Raw genomic sequence first — 13981 nt, 5'->3', positions numbered from 1 at the left:
ATCGTGCGTTTGACAGGGAAATCAGGACCATTTGGTAGATACTCGAAATCCTGTCATCATGGGGAGAAGGGCCTCCACAGCAAAAGGAACAATGCCATCTGGTGGTAAGTGCTGTCAATTTCATGCCAAATCTCCTCCCAAACATGCTACTCATCTTTGAATTCGAAGATTGAAAGCTTTCTACCACAATTTCGTCCAGCACAGTTCATTTATAAGGCTAATGTTGGTTCCAGTGCCTCAAGACAAGCAATCATCGTTACCGAGACGCACCTCCCTGCGATTAGCACAGTCAAACCCCAGATCCACCACCGACCGTCCGAGTGACCACGGGACTAATCAGAAAAATGAAGAGCGTCATTTGGTGTCGATTGAGCAGAGCTGTGTCTCTACTTCAGTCGAAGTTGCTATACCCTTGAAGAAGCAGTCACCTCCGTGCGCTTCTTCTTCATCTCCCTCTTCCTCGGAAGACACATTTGGGGAAGGAAGAAACGACTATGATACTCCTGCAACTAGCGTTGTTATGACTCCTGCCGAGTCGGATGTGAATAAGCCCAGGAGGAGAGTTAATGCTTCTACACGAGCTCGGGAACTACGCTCAAGAACAATGCCCCTCAGCAGCATGCAAAGAGGACTTAAGCGGAACGCCGCAGCACTCTCCCCGGATGACTCTACTCTGGGTACCTCAGACGAGGCTTTGGCTGAGGCTCTGCAAATGCAAGAATATCAGGAATCCTTTTCCAAGCGTCGGAAGGTTGCCGCGAGCGCCAGTCGTGACACCTCGGAGATCGAAGATTCTACCAAGGATGATGACCTCCTGGAGCATCTCGATTCTGACGGCTTCGAGGATGCAGAGGATGAAGAGGACCTTGAGCCTTGGCAGCCAAAGCGCAGTATTAGGACTTCACGGCGGTTGACAACGCAGCAAACCGTTCCGGACAGCGAAGCTTCTGACTTAAGTGATGATGAAGCAGGGGATGGCAACTATCAAACTGATTCGGAAGCAGACGGTCCTCCATCATCTAGTAGCGAGGAGGAGCCGTTGATTGCCGAAAGGGCGAGAAACTCCGGCACAGCAAATGCCAGTTCAGGCTCGCGAGCGCGGAGGCAAGCGTTAAGGGCCCCTGCAAACCAACGACGCACTCTTATTCCACCTTGGATGAGTCAACGAGTAAGTATGCTCGCTTCGTTCAACGTTATATTGCTCTAACACAGCATCTAGGCTTACAGGGAGCGACGCAAACTTGAAAAGCAACATCCTCTCATCACAAAAATGTGGGACGACTTGAAGAACACGCCCCCTATTACACCGGTACCAGCAGAACAGCCTCCGGGCATTTCGCGAACGCTGAAGTCGTACCAGCTCGAGGGCTTGAACTGGATGTTACAGCAAGAGAAAAGCCAATATAAAGGTGGTTTGCTGGGTGACGAGATGGGCATGGGAAAGACTATCCAGGCGGTCTCCCTTCTCATGTCTGATTATCCCGTCGGCAAACCATCGCTTGTTGTGGTGCCACCGGTTGCTTTGATGCAATGGCAGTCTGAAATCAAAGTACGTCTGTTCTGCGTGTTTTAATTATTGTTACGGCACTAATCTTTATGACCTCAGGAATACACGAATGGCCAGTTGAAGGTTCTTGTGTACCACAATTCCAATGCCAAGGTCAAACACTTAACAAAGCAAGACCTTGAATCTTATGATGTGATTATGATTTCTTGTGGGTTATATCTTTTGCAAGTGTGAAAATTCGGTCTAATGTCGGATGTAGATTCCGGCCTCGAATCCATTCATCGGAAGGAATGGAAAGGATGGAACCGCAACGACGGGATCGTGAAAGAAGATAGTGAGTCTATCGACACAATGGTACAGCAAAGGAAGGCCCACTGACAATGAGAAGGTATCATTCATGCCATTGACTACCACCGCCTTATTCTCGATGAAGCGCATAGCATCAAGGTATATCAAAGAGACCCTTGGACTTTACAATTTGATATTCGCTAATGCTTCTCAGCAACGGACTACCAGTGTTGCACGTGCATGTTTTGCCCTTAAAGCCTCTTATAAATGGTGTCTTTCCGGCACTCCTGTTCAGAATCGGATCGGCGAATTCTTCTCTCTTCTTCGCTTCCTCGAAGTACGCCCATTTGCGTGCTACTTCTGCAAGCAGTGCAAATGTCAGCAACTTCATTGGTCCCAGGACGCGGATAAACGTTGTAGCAATTGCAAGCACAGTGGGTTCAGCCATGTATCAGTCTTCAATCAGGAGATCCTTAATCCCATTACCGAACGAGACAATCCAGAAGCCCGCAAGGAGGCCTTGGCCAAACTTCGCCTGATCACTGACAGGATCATGCTGCGACGAATCAAGCGCGATCACACCGCTTCAATGGAGCTCCCTCCGAAACGCGTCGTTTTGCATAACGAGTTTTTCGGAGAAATCGAACGTGACTTTTCCAGGAGTATCATGACGAATTCTACAAGACAGTTCGATACATACGTTAGCCGAGGTGTGATGTTGAACAACTACGCCAACATCTTCGGTCTGATCATGCAGATGCGGCAGGTTGCGAATCATCCAGACCTGATCCTGAAGAAGCATGCTGCCGGTGGACAGAACGTCCTTGTATGCAGTATCTGTGATGAGCCTGCGGAAGAGGCTATTCGGTCTCGTTGTCATCATGAGTTTTGCCGTCGTTGTGCCAAAGATTACATCCAGTCTTTCGAAGCAGACAGCGTCGTTGATTGTCCTCGTTGTCACATCCCCCTCTCCATGGATTTCGAGCAGCCAGATATTGAGCAGGAGGCGGAGCACATCAAGAAGAACTCCATCATCAATCGCATCCGAATGGAGGACTGGACATCGTCGACGAAGATCGAAATGCTTGTTTACGAGCTGTACAAATTGAGAAGCCAGAAGCAGACTCACAAGTCCATCGTTTTCTCGCAATTTACCTCGATGCTTCAGCTTGTTGAATGGCGTCTTCGTCGGGCTGGTTTCAACACCGTCATGCTGGATGGGACGATGACGCCTGCACAGCGTCAGAAATCAATTGATTATTTCATGAATAACGTTGATGTAGAGGTTTTCCTTGTGTCTTTGAAAGCAGGGGGTGTCGCCTTGAACTTGACCGAAGCCTCAAGAGTTTTCATCGTCGATCCGTAAGTATCGCTCGAGCATCTTGCTACATACCTGGACAAAGTCGTGTACTAACGGGAATCCATCAGGTGGTGGAATCCAGCTGCCGAATGGCAAAGCGCAGACCGATGCCATCGTATTGGTCAACGACGGCCCTGTGTCATCACCCGACTCTGCATTGAGGATTCGGTAGAATCGCGAATTGTTCTGCTGCAAGAGAAGAAGGCAAATCTCATCAACGGCACGCTGAACAAAGATCAAGGGGAGGCGCTGGAAAAGCTCACCCCAGAAGATATGCAGTTCTTGTTCCGCGGATCGTGATTTGTCCTTTTTCTTGGGATTATTGCTATGCTCGACGCATTGCGGTTTCCACTCGAGGAAAGCGAATCTGTTCTTATGTTCCTACTGTACTAGGCTGTCCTTGCTCTGCTGAACGTCTACTGAGCTGGTCTCAGTTGATGCTGAAGCTCGACTGTCGCCCGAATTGAGAATAATTAAGGATTTTTTTAACTGATGGTATCCTATTATTCAATTACTTAGAGATGTCATAACGAGTATAACTCTCTCATCTACTGGTTTTACTACCGCACCTAAACCCTTCATCCTTTTCTTTTTTTTTTTTTTTTTTTTTTTTTTTTTTTTCGGTTTTTCATACTCTTCGGTCTGTTGCTGTGTGTTGACAATAATGGATGGATAGTCAGTGCGAAAATCATCATTTCGAGTACAGACCACTCGCAGGGAGATAATAACTCCTCTGTGTGGAGGTGCGTATTATTTGTTTGTTAATGACGAGAAGAGAAGACTTCAAGAATCTCCGAAAATGACAGAAGCTTGGCTTTGCTTAAACCATCCGAGAAGATCCGAGAACCTCCGCTGTTCAGGAGTCAGAAATGGTCAGAACTACTTACAGAGTACGTAGGAGAACTTAGGACAAAAAGGAGGGGCGCAATGATGCAGGTTTGCAGTGCCCTTGGAACCAACTTCCTGCCGCCGGCTGAGGGGAAAAGGGAAAAGTTACCAAGGGAAGTCATCATCCATCATGAACTGACAATTTTCTTTGGAGGTAGGTTTGGTTGTATGTGAAGTGACTTGAAAATAATTGATAAAGCCAACCTGTGCTTCCTCTCACTTTTTCTTTTCTCTCTTTCCTCTCCTCATTACTTGCTTCCTGACTTCTCTTCTCTCCACTCAGCCCTACGAACGGACAAGAGCAAGACAAGATTTCGTCCCCACATCGTCCCGCATGTTCACAGCTGACTCGACGAAGTGCTGCAGGCAGCAACTATAATAAAATAGTGTAAAACAGAGCAGAGTACTCTTCATAACTTTTCCAGCTCGCCGGGATCATGGACGATGAAACAGAGCCGCCACAAGCACGTCCACGACATGCGCTGGACAAGTATGGCCCGAAATTTGTCGATAAAACGGAAAAACTCCATGATCGAGCCGTCGCAATGAAGGTCGCAACCAATGGCGAGCACGAGCCCGCGGGGGGTTTCGACAGTACTCCAATTCCTCATGCGCCCCCTGGTTACAGCCTGAAGTTCACTTTTCATCGCGGAATCAACCTTCCATGTGCGGACTTCGGCACGTTCTCGTCTGATCCTTACGTGAGAGCTCAGCTGGTTGTCGACCTACCTCAGCGGCATAAACAGGATCCCATTGTAACCTTTAGGACGCCAACAGTACGCAAGAACAGAGACCCAGTATGGGACAGCGAGTGGATTGTTGCGAATGTTCCTGCATCCGGTTTCGAGCTCAAGTGCCATGTCTACGATGAGGACGCTGCCGACCATGATGATAAGTTGGGTATCGCATACGTCGAGGTCGGCCGTATCGATGACAACTGGTCTGGTTTTAAGGAGCAATCATTTCGGGTCAAGAAACGACTCGGCAGCAAGCGGGTCTACCTGTTTGGCAATATCGCCGCCTTCGCCTCGCGACGTCTCAACCTTGGCTCACATCTTGTCATCAGTGTGGAGTGTTTGGGTAAGACCCCAGGTGAGGAGGGTGGACAGATGTACACCGTCGGGCCCAACTACTGGTTTAAACACTTTTCCCCCCTGATCGGGCGCCTGACAGGGACGAAAGACGAAGTGCAGAGCTCGGATGGCAAGAAGGCAGTCAGCCGTTACAAGTACGTTTCTCGGACCCGGCTGCCCTTGACGCAGATTGCTTATTTGATTTTTTTTTTTCTTTCTTAAGTTTCCAAGCCATTCAGATACAGCTAAAGGGTCCGGTACCTGCTGAACTATATCATCGCTATGTTGAATTCAAACCCTTTGTAGCGGGTATGTTCACATCGCACAGTCTCAGAGGCCGTATCCTCAATCGCGCTCTCCATCATCAGCATGAGAGAATCTACAACTTTGATCGGACAACTCTTTATGGTAAATTCGAAGCGCCGTGTGTCGAGCTCACTCAAAAATTCCTTGATTTTGTCCACCATGCTCAGGGCGGCCGCATATTCACTTATGTCCTCACCCTCGACGGACAGTTCCGATTTACCGAGACGGGCAAGGAATTTGGAATTGACTTGCTAAGCAAACACACCATGCACAGCAATGTCTCCATTTACATCGCGTATTCGGGAGAGTTCTTCGTTCGTCGACTGAAACACCGCCATCGTCATCATTCTTCCTGTGCAGAACCATCAGCGACTGAGATTCCAACCCAAGGGCCCCAGGCCGAGGCTACCACAGGGGTATCAACAGACCCTGGCGATTATGAGCTTTTCATCGACAATGACAGCGGTACTTATCGTCCCAATAGCAAATATCTTCCACTGCTCAAGGATTTCCTCTCTAGGACCTTTGTTGGCCTACATATTACCACATTGGACTGCCAGGAAGATGCTGAGCGAATGACGGAGCTGAAAACTGAACAAAGAGAATTCAAGAAGAAAGAGACGGGCCAAATGACATTCCTTCAACAACGCAGCAGTTCATCGCTATCGATCTCAAGTTCAGATGAAGAGGAGCTCGTGGAACGCAGCGGCGCGTCGTCCAAGAAACGAGGAGACTTTGCCCAGAAAGTGCACGACATGCGCGACGTCAAAGGCCAGGTCATGAAATGGGTGGAAGGGGATGCACACAAGAACATTGCAGGAAACCACAACGGCCATAACAGCTCATCACATCAGCCATCTGAGGCCCGACAATGAGCTGGTGTGGTAAACTCTGGCACCGTCCATGGCCAGTAACCAAGAATCACCTGTTTCTATTTATGCCTGCTTTTTTTCTTTTTTTTCTTTTTTTTTATTTCAAATGGGATGAGAGCACGGGGTTGTCCTTAAATATCCTTAGGCCTCTATGTTTGAGCGGTATGCATTTGTGATCCCCTGGTGGTTATTATTGTTGTTGCTATTTTTTATGTGATGCACTCAAGCAGCCTCATTCTTGTTATCACTGAACCTGGTTGTGGACACGCTCATACAGTCCTCTTTGCGGCGTCTGCCAGAATTAGCCTGTTTTCTTTCTCAGATACCCCTCCGACATTGGAGAATGGATAGATAAGTAATATTAATGATGTTCTGTTGATGCTCTGATTAGCAGAAGCTCTTTTTTTCTCCGTGTCTCTCTCCGAGGTGATTACGGAGTACTCTGTCCTCTGAAAGGCTCTCCGGATCTGCACGAGAAGGATCAGCCGGATCCTGTTGGAGTCGGTTTCAGAGTGTCATTCTGAAATATCTGAAGGCAAAGTCTGGATATTGCTCTTGTGATCCTTTCTGTATGTAAATAATCTCACTGTCTCGTCATGCTCCCATGTTCAACAAGAAGAGGTTGAGGATCACGCGTGGGGGATCTAAAAGCTCTTCTGCAGGCGCAGCCTCCAATGTGATCCCCAATCTGTGCTGAATGGCATTTGTGTTATCTGTGTCTGTTGAGGTAGTGATGACATTTTCTTGGGAGAAATAAAATGTCAAGTTTAAATCACCAACTGGTCACCTCTGTTCTCAAGAGTAACCTGTAGATAGAACTGGTCTGTGTGCTAGGCGGGGGGATTGGCACATATTATTGTTCCTGTGCTTTAATGAACATATCATTATCGCATCCTTCCCACGTTCTTCTTCCCCTCCTCCGCGCGCCAAACCTCCGACTCAACCTCCACAATTACCCACACTGCTACTCTCGCCAGGCACTGATATCGGAGCCTCTTTTCTTGTTCATCACCTTCTTCTTCTCATATAATCTGCATTTTTATTATTCACGTTCTCATCTAGTCCCCCGAATCGACTCGTTATCCCCTGCGAACCAAGCGCAGCAGGATCTCAGAAACCGGGTATCGCGCCCTCCTTTGTCGGGCTGACCATCACCACCTTTGCTTCCACACGACGGCTCGTGTTCTCCGATCGCAAACCTACCTCTCACAAGCTCTTCCATCATACAGCAGTTTATACTTGTGTGGTTCCAGGCTCAGAAGATCCCTGGAGACGTTTGGGTAGAGTTTCAGACTAGATGACGGCTTCTCCATTCGGTTGCCTGGTGTTTATCATTGCTTCAGCTCTAAACTGATGCCAATCCGACCGTCGATGGTGACCTTCAGCTGGCCCAGTCATCCTTTCGGACCGTCTCTTTTTCGAGTGGTGACGTGAATCATTCGTCTTCATTATGGGCAATGTTGGAAGTCGTCTCGATGACTCTGGGAACTTGTTCTTCAAAGACCAAACAAGGTGTAAGTGTCCCTCCCGAGGCTGCGACGCTACCACTTCCCTCCGGGTTTTTTTCTCTCATTAACATAGCCGATGATCGGTAACTCTCTGTTGATCTTTTGCTAATCGCTTCGAATGAGCAATAGTTACAATCTCTTCCGCCACGATAAGCAACTCTCGAGGACGGGTATTCTTGCATCTTACCCCCAACTCTTTCCCGGCCACGAGATATACTGCGAAGCGTGAAGTTGGTGACGACAGTCCTATTGAGTATATACAGGTAAGGTGCCGGAGCGATAATGACTTGAGTCGCACCCTCTATTCACCCCTTGTTCTTTTCAACTGACGAACTCGGTTGCTATCTCTCTACAGGATCCGGACCTCTCCTCATCTGCATCAGCGCCCACATTCCTTTTGCGCCTGACGAATGAAGATGAATTGAACTTCAATTTCACGTTTATACTGAGGCAAACTCAAACCGCTAACAGTTCGAATTCCGTCGTCAATGGTGTCGCAACCTCACTTCCAGAAGTGACCGACACTGTGCTTACCGGGCTCACATTCGCGCATGCGACGAACTCGAAGGAGCTCGACAATTTGATAACGCGAGAATTTCATGCGAATCCCAACCTGCAAAATAATACCAATGTGCAGTTTGTAGGGGATTATACAACGGGTGGAAGCCCTTCCGTTCAGTTCAATTGGTCCTGGAAATGGAAACCACCCAAGCCCACAGAAGATAAGGGCGGTGGTTGGAGGAACAGCTGTAGCTTCTTGGACTATGACCAGCGAGCTAATCGTCTCAACACTCTCGCGCACTTCTCGTTCTGGGTGCACAACTGCCCGCGTTCGCTCCCCAGCCCGCAAACCTTGTCACCAAACCTGGAAATCCCTCACCCGATTCGGAATCGTATGCCTTCTTCGCACTCAATTCTCTCGCATTCCAGTGATGCCGATACCACATCCAATCTGCATCTTCCTCCGGGTACTCCGCCTGAAACGATCGATAGTGTTCTGCCTCCCCCTCCTCCCCAAGCTCCGCCCCCGCCGCCGCCTGTGAAAGTTGACCTTCCCCATTCGCGTCCTGGCGAAGATATGAGTGTAGTGGAGGATGGCCCATTGTTCCGAGCCACTATGAAAGCGTTGGAGCAGAAGACAGGGAATATGCGTGCGAAAATCAAGAAGGTGCTGAAGAAGGCGGAGGCTGCCCAACAAGCCCAAGGGGCCTGCAACGATGCTGTGGAAGCCTTCCTATCCGCTCTCAGTGAGGCCTCAACGACTAATTCCAACGCAATCCAGCCAGCTCTCGATCACTACTTTGAGAAAATTGCTCGGCAGATCCTAAATTATGAGCGACTCAATACCATCCAACTGCAAAAGCTCGTCATTGAACCTTTGGTGAAGCTTTATAATAATGACATCAAGCAGGCCGAGGCTAAGAAAAAGGAGTTCGAAGAAGAGAGTAGAGATTATTATGCCTACGTGAGTCGCTACCTCGGACAGAGGCAGGATTCCTTGAAAGAGAAAAAGCGAGCGGAGAGCGATTCCAAGTACCAAGCCAAGAGGCGGAACTTTGAGTTAAAGCGGTTCGATTATTCTTCGTTCATGCAAGATCTTCATGGTGGCCGTAAGGAACAGGAAGTCCTTTCGCACCTGACCAGGTACGCGGATGAACAAGCTAAGAGCTTTCTTGCGGCGGCCAAGAAGGTGGATGACATGATTCCTCAGCTGGATGCTTTGATTCACGAGGTCAATCAGGCAGACAAGGAATTCCAATTTCAGAGGACAGAAAGAGAAGAGAAACGAAGGGCTCTGGAAAAAAGCAGTAACTTATATCTGGAGCCGGATTCCCTCGCCAACCCAAGTGTTCCGTCATCCCTGACGGGCAATGGTAGTGGTGGCCACATGCCTGAATCGGACTTGGGCCGTGCAGACAGCACAGGGTCTCAGCTGCGAAGTGTGGTGAGCAACAGTTCCTCCATGGCCCCGCAGACAAATGCAGCTATAAACAGCACGGCCGGAATCCCGCCGATATCCTCAAATGCCAATCCGAGCGGCCAGCAGCGGAAGGAGGGACTTCTCTGGGCATTATCACGTCCGGGCTCTCACATCGATCCCAAGGGCATCAACAAGCAAGCTTGGCATAAGTTCTGGATTGTGTTAGATCAAGGCAAACTCTCAGAGTACAGTAACTGGAAACAGAAGCTTGATCTGCATATGGACCCGATTGACCTACGGATGGCCTCTGTGCGAGAAGCACGGAACGCCGAACGACGCTTCTGTTTCGAAGTCATTACCCCTCAGTTCAAGCGGATTTATCAGGCGACTTCCGAAGAGGACATGGGCAACTGGATCAGGGCCATCAACAACGCCCTGCAAAGTGCTGTCGAGGGTCGTGGCATGTCTCCCCCCGTTCCGTCAAAGAACGACAGCTCGTCCCTGGGTCGCGATATTGGTTCTGTCTTGACAGGGAAAAGCTCGTCGTATTCCGGCCAGCATTCTCATTCTGCAAGTTCTGTCAGCAGCGTGAGCCGTCGCACCACGGTGGGTGCACGACCAAGCTACGTGCGCAACGATAGCACCGGCTATGAAGAGAACCCCGCCAAATTACTCCAGACCGTCCGCGATGCGGACCAAGGCAATAATTGGTGCGCTGATTGCGGCTCGACCTCGAAGGTTGAGTGGGTGTCGATTAACCTTGGAATAGTCTTGTGCATTGAGTGTAGTGGCATTCATCGTTCTCTGGGAACTCATATCTCCAAAATCCGTTCCCTCACATTGGACGTGAATTCTTTCTCAAATGACATCGTCGAGATCCTCTTGCAGGTTGGGAACCGCGTCAGTAATATGGTCTGGGAGGCGACACTAGACCAGAGTCAGAAACCGATGGCAACCTCGACTCGGGAACAACGACTGAAATTCATCACTGCCAAGTATAGCGATCGAGCGTTCGTACAGCCGCTGCCCTCGCCTTTGTCACGGTTCTCGACCCCTGATGAAACCTTACTTGCGGCAATCAAAAAGAATGACATCCAAGGCGTGCTATATGGCATTGCACTTCGAGCCGATGTTAACATCACTGACCGGTCACGAAACACCCATGCGGTCTTCCTCGCTCTAGCGGCTGCAGACCCCGCGTCGCCCGGGTCGACGCCGTCTAACCTGCCGCCTAGACCCGGTACTGCAAACGCAGTCAAGGCGATTCCGTTCCCGATAGCAGAATTGCTTGTGCAAAACGGCGCGGAAATTCCTTCACAGCCACCTCCCATTCCTCTATCACCAGCTGCTCAGCTCTATCTGAGTCAACGCACCACGAGATATGTGACGCCCATGGCGGGCAGCTCTACTGCGGACACAGTCGGATCACTGCCCAGCATTCGAGGAACAGCAAGTGATCAGGCGGTGCCATCGGGATCCCTGGACAGCAAGGAGCGTGATAGACTGCACAAGAGAGGAAGCGCTGGAGCTCGATTTGCTGGAAAAGTCGCGTCTCTCGGCATGGAACGATGACAACGGCTATTCTTTACAAACCCTTCTATTGTTCCTTGGCTGATTTTCGGCCAAGTCACACCTGTAATAGTTAATCATGTTTAATGATGCTTAAGTGCACATGATGATGTGACGTCCAGTTTGCATGGTCCTCTTTTAACGCCCTAGGATGGACGACGGTTTGCTTTCGCATACTGAATGGGGTATACCTTCTTGTTCTGCTCTGAATTTATCCTTCTACCCGGTTAGCGTATTCTACATTCCTGCTGGTCTCAAGTCAGTTGGACCGTCTAACCTTCGAATTCATATTCCTCTGGTGACTATGTAAATCATTGTTTCCCTGATATCTTCCACAGGCGTCTTGATTCCGTTTACTAAATATATACTGGGCCTCACCACGTATGAGACAAAGAGCTGTGCGCTTAACATGCCGTCTAATACATCCTGGAAGACAATTGATCTGAGATCGTCAGGTCAGTAGCTGTAGAGTTGAGACGTAACGGCCTCTATTTTGTCGTGGATGATCCATTGCCAAGCATGGGATATTTCCATTTCAGCCATTGTCAGTGAGTCATTGAGCTATTCCTGCCGCTCAGCGGTTGAGACCGGGGCTCCATGATGAGAGAGTGTCTGGAATCAGCAACGACGCCGATACTCTTTCCCATGTAAAGAATACAGGGGATTGGTTCGGACCGGGCGGACAAGAAGTCAATGGAGTGCGTCCATTCATTGAACTAAGGTTGCGTCAGTTGACACATAGCCTAGGTAGGCTGTTGCTTAAAAGGTGTTAAGGGAACAAAGGCAGCAGTGGGGCGAGGAATCGTAGCTTTGCTTGACTTGAGCGAGGGAAGGTTTCTCGGTTGAGGTTCGGACGGAATTTTCTTTCGTCCGTCCATCAGATCGGCGGCGGTACACAGTACCACCCATGCGAGATTCTTTTTCCTAATGTAATTTTTTGCCACATAATCCAGGAAAGGAAGTTCAATCGCCTCCGTCGCAGCAGGTGGCGCGCGATGAGACCAGAGTGGCTTTACTCTGGTCGAGGCGATGGAATCAAAAAAGAATCCATATCCAATGCTTTTTGTATGCGGCTTGCTCTGTGCTCTAAAGGGATATGATTCCCCAGTCGCTGATTGGTTGTGTATGAGCAGGGAAGAACCAAACTTTGGATTTGAATCCGAAAGCCACAGTTGTCCTACTTGGAAGAAAGCATGCGATACCTAAAGCCGCAATGGCTCGGTGCGGAGTCTTGCGCGGCCCGGGTATGTACTCCTGAAGACAGGCTGACAATGGCATCTCAGCCCAGCCAATAGTACTGGTTGATCGACCCGAGGGATGATAGCGCGGATGGTAAGGTAGATGGGAATGTCGATGGAGATGAAGGCCGTTGAGAGAAGAATTCGTAGTTGCGGGCCAGCCGATGACGTCATTGGCTGCAATGGCGCGACAATACTGCCCAGTAGAAATTGGGCGATGAGAAGAATCACAAAAACAGTACTGCGGGCCACCAAGTCTAGGGTAGGAAAGGCAGTAAGGAAACTGTTGATCTTCGTGTGATCAGCTGAGATGACAATCCTCATTCTGTGTAGAGAGTGTGAAGCAGCCCCAGGTGGCGAGAGTGATCAATCCACTATGCACCCACTGGGTTTGCCGGCAGCATTTGTGAACTGTGTTCCAGTCTCCACATTCATTGTTGATAGTGCATCACTTTTAACAGCAGCAGCGATGGGAGAAATTCATATACATAAGTATAGCAAGATACTATCTATAGGGAGCTTCGAATGATAGGGCAGGTTAGGTAGCTCTTGCTGCTGCAAGGGCGGCAGGCAAATCATATCAGTCGACACTTAAGGTTATCGACATATGTAAGTATAGTCAGTGGTAGTAGTTAGTAGGCATTCTTTCATTGATATACTACCCTTCAGGCACCTAATCTGGAGAAACCAAGACATTGTCATGACACATGGCATGATAACAACCACAACTGATTCGTTTTTAACTTTTGCTTCTACACAGACCATCAATTCTTCTGTGCCATTCCCAGGCAGTTTCTGGTAGAGTAGCATTGATAGGCATTCATCTACAAAGGCGGGGCTGATCCCATGCTTTAGCTGTTCCATTAGTACTTGTATGTTCAATATGTGGATAGCGGTGTAGGGAGTTTCTCGAAGCAAACATTTTCAAGATTAATATGGTGAAAGCTTGGCAGCTCGAAAGCTCGACAGCCGCTGGCCATCAGATCTGAGAACAATACCTCTCGAAAAGTCGTAAGGATGCATGCAGAGTAGGTGGATGATTCTGAACAAAACCCAGAGGGGGGGGGGCTCTGTTCTAATAACACTGTGCTTACTGCCAGTCTGCCTGAAAATAAACAGAAATAATCTTTAGACGCTAGGTTATTTGGGTACGAAGGGCATTTCCAGAAAGGGATGAGATGAGGTTTGATTTACGCCCGAATGATTGGCCGGCATCTCATCCCGATGGAGATCCTGAAGGTGGAGCCCCTGTACTCCGTATGTGCCGCCCTTACTTTTTTCGCTTTTCTTTCTTCCATTTTTCCTTTCAATCCCGAGATATGTCGCATGGGCTGGAGAATATTATTAGCTAGCCCCATGTCGATTTGGCCCAATGCATGAAAAGGGGGCATGCTTGAAGAGTCAACCGAGGCCGAAAGTACAGAGGATGTAGTAACAGAAAAGTACCGTAA

At 49.0% G+C, this 13981-nt stretch overlaps 3 protein-coding genes across 3 annotated transcripts, besides 3 other annotated features; all 3 read left to right on the top strand.

Annotated features, from left to right (window-relative positions):
• Nucleotides 1-58: 58 nt before the first annotated feature.
• NFIA_024780 (DNA repair protein RAD16) lies at nucleotides 59-3455 on the top strand (the record flags this gene model as incomplete). The annotated part of the gene is made up of 8 exons (XM_001261302.1): nucleotides 59-104; nucleotides 234-1168; nucleotides 1220-1549; nucleotides 1607-1715; nucleotides 1767-1841; nucleotides 1896-1954; nucleotides 2010-3157; nucleotides 3224-3455. 8 exons carry the CDS (start codon nucleotides 59-61, stop codon nucleotides 3453-3455), a joined length of 2934 nt encoding a protein of 977 aa, XP_001261303.1.
• A 284-nt stretch (nucleotides 3456-3739) lies between these two features.
• Nucleotides 3740-3776: a microsatellite.
• Nucleotides 3741-3776: a microsatellite.
• A 704-nt stretch (nucleotides 3777-4480) lies between these two features.
• On the top strand, nucleotides 4481-6297 carry NFIA_024770 (C2 domain protein; the record flags this gene model as incomplete). Its single annotated transcript, XM_001261301.1, has 2 exons — nucleotides 4481-5271; nucleotides 5340-6297. 2 exons carry the CDS (start codon nucleotides 4481-4483, stop codon nucleotides 6295-6297), a joined length of 1749 nt encoding a protein of 582 aa, XP_001261302.1.
• A 70-nt stretch (nucleotides 6298-6367) lies between these two features.
• Nucleotides 6368-6397: a microsatellite.
• Nucleotides 6398-7744: 1347 nt separating this feature from the next.
• Nucleotides 7745-11295, top strand: NFIA_024760 (putative ARF GTPase activator (Csx2); the record flags this gene model as incomplete). The annotated part of the gene is made up of 3 exons (XM_001261300.1): nucleotides 7745-7808; nucleotides 7932-8065; nucleotides 8158-11295. 3 exons carry the CDS (start codon nucleotides 7745-7747, stop codon nucleotides 11293-11295), a joined length of 3336 nt encoding a protein of 1111 aa, XP_001261301.1.
• Nucleotides 11296-13981: the final 2686 nt, after the last annotated feature.

Source organism: Aspergillus fischeri, genomic scaffold (assembly GCF_000149645.3).
Source record: "Aspergillus fischeri NRRL 181 1099437636263 genomic scaffold, whole genome shotgun sequence".
Classification (NCBI taxonomy): Eukaryota; Fungi; Ascomycota; class Eurotiomycetes; order Eurotiales; family Aspergillaceae; genus Aspergillus; species Aspergillus fischeri.
The sequence above is the reverse complement of the archived record's forward strand: the minus strand, read 5'-3'. Positions and strand labels throughout refer to the sequence as shown.